Here is a 10,030-nt window from a genome sequence, read left to right as displayed (position 1 = left end):
GTAATCTGAAGCGTATGTAACCCGAGGTACCACTGTACAGGCATGTTCACCCAATGTATATGTGCTCGCAAGTGTCCACTGCAAAGGGCTGCCAAGCAAGTGTGTACTACATGCACTTTCAGGGACATGTATTTTATGCAGATTCTACATTAAAAATTTCAGTTAGTGTCTCCACCCAAGAACTTTGTATTGAAGAGGTCCTAAAATGGAGAGTAAATCTGCCTTGTTAAATGTGATGGCTCCATAATCTACTCAAGAGTATAACATTCTAAAAAAAGATATATTCTGGTACCCAAAAGCAAGCATAATATTCTTAAAAGATTTTAAGGAAAATGTGTACATGTGTGTGGGAAGTGGGGGAAATCCTCTGAGATAAACATTCCATTTCTGGGTTTCCAACTGAGCTGATAAACATAGATGTCCAAAAAAGCCAGCTGTTCCCTTTCATCTGTTTGAAGTGCAGCTGGAATAATGCCCACAGAGCCTCCACCAAAATACTTTCTTTGAAAGCAGCTTGCTAATTGTCTTTCAAGGGATTAATTCCACATACACAAAAAAATGCGAAAGGGAGCAGATGCCACCTAATGGACATTGGTAGTATAGCCTTGCTATACTAGAGTCCCATGGACTGCAAGATCTTAGTTTGAAAAAGAAAAATAGACACACAAAAATGTAGAGCATCATTTAAGATGCTCATCCCTGGATTCATATTCAGAATGTCAAATGCTGGTGGTCACGATGCTTTGGCAGGGCGGTAAAGTAGTGTGGGACTGAAATGGAGTTGTGGATTATCTTAGACTTGTTACACTGAGACAGCATCCTCTAGAGCAGTGTTTCCCAACCTTTTTTGGGCAAAGGCACACTTGTTTCATGAAAAAAATCTCGAGGCACACCACCATTACAGCCCCATGACGTCAGCGCGCAGCGTCACGCCGGGAGGGACGCACGAAAGTGTAAGATTCAATTTTTTCCCCTCCCCCTTGCCTTCCTTCTGTGCCAACCGCCAAAAAGCCAAGAATCGCGGGACCGCCGGCGGAGGGGGGGGAGGGCGAGCGGAGGCAGCGGCGAGCCCCGTTCCTCCCCATCCGCCCCATTCTGTGCAAGGAGCGCGAACAGGTGTGAGAAGGGGGTCAAACCTGCGGGTCGGCGCCGGGGAACCTCCAAGCTTTGGGGGTTGGGGGGAGGAGGCAGCAAAGCGAGGCAGGAAGGAGAGCGCGGCTTGGCGAAGTACTCGGCAGCGAAGGCCAGCAGGTCCGGCGGCCGGTGCCGCAGCACCTCCACCGTGTAGCCCTGCAGCAGCTCAGTCAGACCCGGCGGGATCTCGATGCTCATCTTGTAGCCGAGGCGCGCGGGAGACTCAACGGACGGGCCCGGGGGAGAGAGAGAGAGAGAGACACGATGGAGAGAGAGCGGGAGTCCCTGCTCGCCGTCGCCACCGCTACAACTACTGTGGCGGTTGGTCGTGGTCGCCGCCGCCCACCTCTATCTATCTCTCCCCCTCAGCTTTCTACGCGGGCCTCGAGCCGGAGGTGGGGGGTGGCCGCCGCCGCTTTCTCCGCCTCCACGTCCTGCCTCCTCCTCCTCGAGCCCTCCGTCAGCCCTGAGGGAACCGCCGCGCTTGCGCCGCCGCTCTCTGACACGCGAGAAAGAGAAAGGAACAGAGCGGCGGGGTAGTCGGGGGAAGGAGGGGTTGGAATGGAAGCGCGAGGCGAGCTGCGCATGCCCAGCAGGAAGCGGCGGAGAACACCACAGAGAGAGAGAGAGAGAGAGAAGCAAGGGAGGGCGGGGAGTGGGCGGGAACACGCTTCATGCGTCACAATAACGGACAAGAGGCGCTCGAGGGAAAGATTAGGACCTAATTTGACTTTTACAAAAAAAAAAAAAATCTTTCGAATTTTCCCCACGGCACACCAGGCCACATCTCGCGGCACACTAGTGTGCTGCGGAACAGTGGTTGGGAAACACTGCTCTAGAGTCAATATGTTTTTCCCAGTAGTGATGCATGGAAGTGAGAGCTGGACCATAAAGAAGGCTGATCGCCGAAGAATAGATGCTTTTGAATTATGGTGCTGGAGGAGACTCTTGAGAGTCCCATGGACTACAAGAAGATCAAACCTATCCATTCTTAAAGAAATCAGCCCTGAGTGCTCACTGGAAGGACAGATTGTGAAGCTGAGGCTCCAATACTTTGGCCACCTCATGAGAAGAGAAGACTCCCTGGAAAAGACCCTGATGTCGGGAAAGATGGAGGGCACAAGGAGAAGGGGACGGCAGAGGATGAGATGGTTGGACAGTGTTCTCGAAGCTACAAACATGATTCTGACCAAACTGCGGGTGGAAGACAGGAGTTCCTGGCGTGCTCTGGTCCATGGGGTCACAAAGAGTCGGACACGACCAAACAGCAACAAGTATAGCCTTGCACCGCATACAAAGGACTATATCACAGTAATAATTACAACATTGACAGTATACTCTGCTCTGAATGGTTAATGTCTGTTGGGAGTATATACACAAACAAGCAGAAGCAATTGTGGACCAGTTGCTACGAATGTAGAAGTCATATTGCAACACAGTCTCCTTGTTTCAGACACTGCTTAAATTTTTAAAGTTTCTCTATGGCAAGTAGAAGTCTACAAACCCAACTAGGGATATGCATTTATAATACTCTATCCTAACAACCGTGTATATTATGAGATTACAGAGTTCTAGACCTGCTGAGGATAAAACTCAGTAGAGAAAAAATCACATATTTGTGTTTGCCATGTGGTAATTTTGGAGTTCATTTTCTATTTTCAAACAGAAGTTATTATTCTTAAACAGCTCCTGTCTTCTGCTACATATGATTGCTTTAAGCCTACAGGTTATGCAGGTTGAGGAATGCTGTGAATAAGTTAGTTTCCAAAATCCATCTATTTAAAATACTGTTTATTTGTGATTTAACATTAATTAGCATTACATCTATGAGCAATTTCCAACAACATTTATATTTTTTTTTCCACAGGACACAGAGTTGGCTGGCTCATTCTTTATGCCAAAGCAAGTAAATAGAGGCATTAGCAAAAAAAAGGTGCAAATAGTTCACGGTTGCATTTTTTAAAAAATATTTATGCACATTGCATTCATTTAGATATATTTTTTAAAAGTTATGAAAAGCATAGTTCACAGGTTACTGTTTCTACATATGTTGTAATACAACACAAAAATGTAGAACATAAACGAAGTTAAGCAACTTATAGATTTCCACTATTTTTTTTAAAAGAACACACTGATTCCAGTATTTTGAGATATCTAGAATATCGTTTCCAGAGTCACTCCAGCGCTGCATTTTCACACTTACACAGTCAAAGCTAACCAGCCCTGCAACATGCTATAGTCAATTTTTTTTCATGCCAAACCACAACCCAGCCATATTTTAACAATCTATATACGGTATATATTTCAACTGGCAATCTGGGAGTCACATTGATATTTGAGGTGTATTTGCTCTTGTGGCTACTGATGTACAAAGGCTAGTTTAAAGACCCTAGGCAATTTTCCATGTTTAGCGTGTATTTACAGGTTTGAACTTTTCTTTCTTAAGTTTCAAAGCAAAATAAAGCTACCAGCAAAAAGGAGCAAGTGGCAGGATCAGCGCCTATAGTGCTTGACTAATTGGATCTAAGATTCCTTGAGAAGGCAAAACTCAGATTAAAATTATCCCATTAAAATCAATGATAGCAAGGGGAGAACATGTGGCACTCCATATGAAAGCCTATACATTTTATATGAAACGGCTGTTCCATTAATTTAATAAAAAATACCCCCAAATCCATACCATATATTTTATGAAAAATAATCCACAAGCTACTATTCTCTTTACCTCCAACCCCTTATTCTTCCCATTTCACTTTCCCTTTTTCAGTTTTGTCTCCTTCATTTGGTTGTGGGCTTTTCCAGAGGATCAGTTGATAGTGCAACGTATATGCAGTTGCTTCTAAGCTGTTGCATGAAATCTAGACCCCATCCCTTGTGGAAGCACTTTTGCCATGGGCATTTTGCATTTTCCTGCACCTAGGTGGCAATGTTCACTCGATCAAGCAATCTTTGCCACTGGAGTGCTGCCGGAATGTAGCTGCATGAGTTTTACACTCTTCACCCGATGGCCTTGACATTCTGTCAGCATGGTACCAGCACTCTATATCTGCAAAGACTCACAGATGACTTGCAACTGAGTGTCTCAAGGCAAAGAGGGAAAGAAACCCCTTGTGGCTTTATCTTGACCAACAAGTAAGTCCTCAAGACTTTGCCCTGAGAATTTAGTTGGACATGCTGCAGAAGTAACGCAGAATGGCTAAGGGACATACTTGGAACTGATCTCCTGGATAGGCCATATGTTAACAAGTTTATTTTTCTTCATTCAACAGCAATACCATGAGGAAAAAAATACAGTAAGATTTAAACCTGAATCCAGTTAAGTTTATACGCTTTCAACACCCAATAATCAGAGGTTCTGGATTCCTGAATTATATTTAAGTATACTCTACACCAAGCATCCTTAAATACATTCTATTGTTAAATGCTTGGTTTACATGCCTATAATACTTTATACTGAGTGGTATACAAAAATTTCAACGTATAAAATTCTTTTTCTGTTTTGCCATAGTTAAACTAAGTTATCAATGTTAAGCGTATAAAATCCCCTTTATTGAAAAATAAGGGCTTTCTCCCTGCCCCCCCAACTGATAGAATAAAAAAAGTTTTCAAAAATTATATCTTACTAAAATGAAGTATTTGGCAAAAGTTATTATTGATGAATGCAATTTTTACAGAGTCTGTAAAATTCCAAATGCAATTCCTTTTACAGTTTCCCCCTCTTAATATTATGTGCCAGTGTATCATAAATGACCTATGGTTGAAAAGGTGAGGTGAACAGCACCCTGTGAGGCAGGGGTAAAACAACTGCTATGGTCAAAATCACAATACTAAGAAGTATCATCCAATTACAGAGTGAGGCAGTAGATTAAAAAAACCAACATTATCTGATAACTCAACAGCTACCTTAGTGACACTGTGCTGAAGGTCTACTAATTGAGAAAACTCTCCATGTGTAACCATAAGGGTATTTGAAATTACAATAGTGCTATATTGGAACACCTGCCAGTGTTAGTTTGTGGTGGACCTATTAAGTATTTCAAACCCTCATAGTAATTCTTACACCAACTAATTAAGAGATGAATTCTTTGCTTCATTAACATAACATTGTTTCTATTTAATTTTATTTTCCAGTTCTGCTTTTAGGTTAAGGCCCATTTTTCTGCACAACCCTACCTAACGTGACTAAAACGTGAACTAAAACATGGGTTTGAAATGTGCAATGTAGCCTCGGAATGAACTGCACTCAGGCTTCCACCTTCTCCTTCTTTTTGTTCTTTTTTAGGAAAGATGGAGTACGGAACTTCTTCTTCTTCTTTGATGGTGATTTCGAAGGAGAGCCCTCGGGGGAAAGGGTCTCCTCAATTTTTTCAGAGGCCTTAATGGTGATCTCTACATTCTCTACAGTACTAGTGGTTAACTGGCTGACTCTGTGTGCAAGATCCTCGTCCACATCATGTGAATCTTCTTTGCCATTCATTACAACAGCCGGCATCTCCAGAGAGACGAGGTTAGCATCCTGTTGGTAATCATCATTTTCTGTAAAAAAAAAAGAGAAAGCAAACGGAGGCATTTTACTCTTTGTTATACTGATGGTTATGCAGCAATTCCGCACAGGTCTAAAATGCAAGCAGCATATTGGGACACTGAGAGAATAACTAGTAAAGCTCCCCTCCTTCCTCTACCAGTATCTTATTTTTGTTTAGGTATTTATATCCCACTTTCCCAGGCAAAATAATCTACAAAGCGGTGTTTTCCTCTTGCCCCACGTTTTATTTGAACAAACATGCCAGCATGTAACTCATTAGCTATATTAATTGTAGGATGTGTGGAATCAAGGTTTTCAGCTACGTCCTAGCCACAACTGGACACTTACAGACAGTATATCTGAATAGAATGTGATGCAGTGGCAATTCCAACAGAGCAACATCATAGACTGTTATGTTAGCCTTGTATTATGAGCCAATGCACACATATAATCCTGGGAAAGAAATGCGAGTGCTTTCTCCAAATGATACGAACACAAATTGTTGCAGGAACAGGAGATCAACATGACGTTGAAACTGTCTCTAAGTGACCTGTTCTGAAGAATGAATGAGATTATAGGTAAACCTACCCTATTTAGAGAGAAGATATTGGATTTAAACTTCTGATAAATCCAGAAGGATTCTTAAAAGATGTAGCTCAAGAAAATAAATCATAGTCTTCACATATTGGTAAGATGACTACATTTTCCTTTCCTGATCTAAGTAATTAAAAGGAATTGGCAAGGAAGGGTCTAACAGGCTCACGATACTGCATAGGACATTACATTGTATACCTTCTACTTTTTCAGGGACATTTTGTGGGGACTGAGTTTGAGAATTAATTTGTGAAACAGATGACCCGTCATCTGAGAATAATTCCTGATCAGCATCTGTAGGACAAGAGCTTGAGTTAGTAAAAGCCATGCCAAAATGAAACAAATGCAAGGAGATCAGTGTACGTTAGTGCATACAAAACACAAGCAACTTCACTAGTACTGACCTGATTATACTAATGTTAACACATATAATTATACTAATTTCATCCTATTAGTAACCTAAACTTAGTATATTATAACACACTCTAGATGGTCCCAATTATTTAGAAGTATTCCATGCAAACATACGTTGGTTACTATACAAAATAGACAGAACAAACTATGCAACGTTAGTGCTGAAAATGCTAGTGTTAGACAACAGCAAATTAGCAATTAAAGTTCCTTATCAGATGCTTTGAATGAAGATGGGTGGAAAAGTTTGTTGTAATGCAATATTTTTACCTTTGAATCTTTATGCTTTCAAAAATAAGAAATGGGCAAGTTAGAAGTTTGCTAGCAATAATATCAAGATTGAAGACAAGAGAAAATACTACTGTCAGACTGTTTTTTCTTGAAAAATTATGATTTAAAGATACTTACCTTTTACCCTGCTGGTTGTACTATTGACCTGATACTAATTTCTAAGGAAGGACACAATCCTTTGTTTTCAGATGCCGACATGCACTTATAATAGTAACATGAGAAAGCAATACAACTATGTAACAGATGCCATCCTTCCTTTCCATATAAGCCCTTTTATAGGAATATGAAATTTAACAAGTGTCCAGTTTAAAAATAATAGTCTTACCCAAGACTATTAGAAGTAGTGAGAGTAAAATTAGGGCTGCCATATGTCTAGATTTTTCTGGACATTACCAGGATTTCAAAGGTGGAATTGACATCCGGGGGGGGGGGGGATTTCTGAAAGGTGGCACTTTCTGGAGGATCTTAGACAATTCTGAGAAAAGCTCAACAACTTTTGGCGTGTCCTGGTTTTTACTTGTTGAAATATGGCAACCCTGGTAAAATAGCATGTTCAAAGGGTTTGGTGGTGAAGGGTAAAAAAAGATGACCGGCCAGTCCTAAAGAAACTGCCCTGGCCCCCTTGGATCGGAACAACTATTGGCCAGCTGTAAATACTCTCCTCCTTGGGGAAGGTGGTTGAGAGTGCAGTGGCTGGGAAGCTGCAAGCATTCTTGGAAGACAGATTATTTATATCCATTCCAATCCGGGTTCAGGCTTGGCCATGGGACTGAGTTGTCTTTGGCCACCCTGATGGATGCCTTCACAGACAGTAAGACAAGGGGAGTGCAATCTTGCTCCTGCTTCTTGATCTCTCTATGGCTTTCAGTACTACTAAGCACGCATGGATTGGCTCCATGGAATGGAGTGACCCCTGATCAAGTCAAGATTAGATTCCCTTAGAACTACAAATCACATTGATTCATTTCATGTTTTAATATCCATTGATCTAAGTAGGTTCAAAGGGGCAGCATAACATTCAAGATTTTACTGGTCACAACACAGCATAGCACCAGAGAAGAAAGTTGTGAGAGATAAATTCTTGCCAGAAGAGAGTCAGATCTTTAAAAAGTGGAGTTATTGAAGCTGCCAGTGATATTATTTAATGTAATGGCTCTTAGTTTAAAAATTTTAAATAATTTTTGATGAATTTAAACTTCACTAAATCTTTACCTGAATATTTTCCATCACCAGTTTATCAGAACACTCACCATCTACTCCTTGTTGCTTGCGTTCGATTGTCCGCTTGTACTCTTCCAGTTCCTTTTCAGTGAGATGACTGAATGGGTTGGGAGGGGCTGGTGGGGCATGCTCGTCTTCTTCAAACTGCATTGGCTGGAAGAAAAAATAAAATAAATTAAAGGGGAGAAAGTCAATACGAAAAACAAGCACATTAAACAATTACAAATGAGCCTATTGCTGGTGATAGGATCCTTCAAAGTAAGAATCTGAAAGGAGTGCAGCATTTTCAAAAACCATCAGCAGAACATAGAATTGTAGAGTTGGAAGGGACCATGAGGGTCGTCTAGTCCATCTCCCTGCAATGCAGGAATATTTTGCCCAACATGGGGCTCAAACCCATGGCCCTCAGATCAAGAGTCTCACACTCTACCAACTGAGCTACCATATTTTTCCATGTATAAGACTAGGTTTCCCCCCTAAAAAATAATGTCAAAAATTTGGGGGTGTCTTATACATCTCCCCCCATTTTCTTAAAACGGAGTCTCCAAAATTAGGGGGCGTCTTAAACATGGGGGCGTCTTATAGATGGAAAAATATGGTAATTGCTTCAATTACTAGGTTAGTGAACTTACAGAAAGGGTCTTTAATCAATACCAGGTTTTAGTCAAAACAAACTTTAAAGACTTGTAGAAAGCTTGGCCAGTGTTGTTTTTTAAAGAATCCTACAATTTCCATAGGGACGCGGGTGGCGCTGTGGGTTAAAGCCTCAGCGCCTAGGACTTGCCGATCGAAAGGTCGGTGGTTCGAATCCCCGCGGCGGGGTGCGCTCCCGTCGTTCAGTCCCAGCGCCTGCCAACCTAGCAGTTCGAAAGCACCCCCGGGTGCAAGTAGATAAATAGGGACCGCTTACCAGCGGGAAGGTAAACGGCGTTCCGTGTGCTGCGCTGGCTCGCCAGATGCAGCTTTGTCACGCTGGCCACGTGACCCGGAAGTGTCTCCGGACAGCGCTGGCCCCCGGCCTCTTGAGTGAGATGGGCGCACAACCCCAGAGTCTGTCAAGACTGGCCCGTACGGGCAGGGGTACCTTTACCTTTTTTTACAATTTCCATAGCAGTTGTCCACCTGATCTCATAATACATGTATGTATTATGGTTAAGATGAAAACAGGGGAACAATCCTATCTTCAGGGAAAATCACATAACATAAATTATTGCTTCTCTAAAAACTCTTTGCAAATATTTTAAATAGGACTCATGGTTTTAAAACCTGCTTCTACTTTGTATGAAGAGTATTACAAAAGCAAGGAGAGAATCATGTAAAATGTGCTGTGACTAAATGCTGGACATGCTTTAGATCAGGCTTCCTCAACCTCGGCCCTCCAGATGTTTTTGGCCTACAACTCCCATGATCCCTAGCTAGCAGGACCAGTGGTCAGGGATGATGGGAATTGTAGTCTCAAAACATCTGGAGGGCTGAGGTTGAGGAAGCCTGCTTTAGATGTTATATGCTTAACTCAGACAATGGAGAACACTTACAGCACTGGGCTTTTTATCCACTACAATTCCAGCAAGCAACTGAGACTGTGGACCTGCAGTTTTTAAGTCATACCGATTTTGCTCCCGAATCTGGAAGGGGGGAAAAGCAGAAGGGTTTTGAAAAGCCTTTTCACAAACACACTGAAGTATCAGGAATCTTAAACTTCATATGGGTCACAGAAAACAGATACTATAGTTAATCTATTACTTTACTGTTATTTGTTTTCATTCTAGTCAATCTGCTCTAAAATGGTTACAAAGCCATTTTAGAAAAAGACAATGTCAAGTGTATTTACATTTTTGCTTCAACACGCATGAA

The 10,030-nt window shown here is 41.9% G+C and overlaps 1 protein-coding gene across 9 annotated transcripts in view; it reads right to left on the bottom strand.

Moving 5' to 3' along the window:
• Positions 1-2,908: 2,908 nt before the first annotated feature.
• The window catches only part of ADD3 (adducin 3), a 97,885-nt gene continuing 90,763 nt past the window's right edge, over positions 2,909-10,030 (bottom strand). For 8 of the 9 annotated variants that reach the window (XM_028730328.2, XM_028730325.2, XM_028730327.2 and 5 more), the window contains 4 exons: positions 9,712-9,801; positions 8,206-8,329; positions 6,452-6,547; positions 2,909-5,670 (listed from right to left, as the gene is read on the bottom strand). In XM_028730328.2, the coding sequence (XP_028586161.1) occupies positions 5,378-5,670; positions 6,452-6,547; positions 8,206-8,329; positions 9,712-9,801 (603 nt within the window). In that variant the 3' untranslated portion in view covers positions 2,909-5,377. The remainder of the gene's footprint in view (positions 5,671-6,451; positions 6,548-8,205; positions 8,330-9,711; positions 9,802-10,030) is intronic. The other variant, XM_028730329.2, reaches the window with a different exon arrangement.

The sequence above is a fragment of the Podarcis muralis genome, chromosome 6 (assembly GCF_964188315.1).
Source record: "Podarcis muralis chromosome 6, rPodMur119.hap1.1, whole genome shotgun sequence".
Taxonomy (NCBI): Eukaryota; Metazoa; Chordata; class Lepidosauria; order Squamata; family Lacertidae; genus Podarcis; species Podarcis muralis.
The sequence above is the reverse complement of the archived record's forward strand: the minus strand, read 5'-3'. Positions and strand labels throughout refer to the sequence as shown.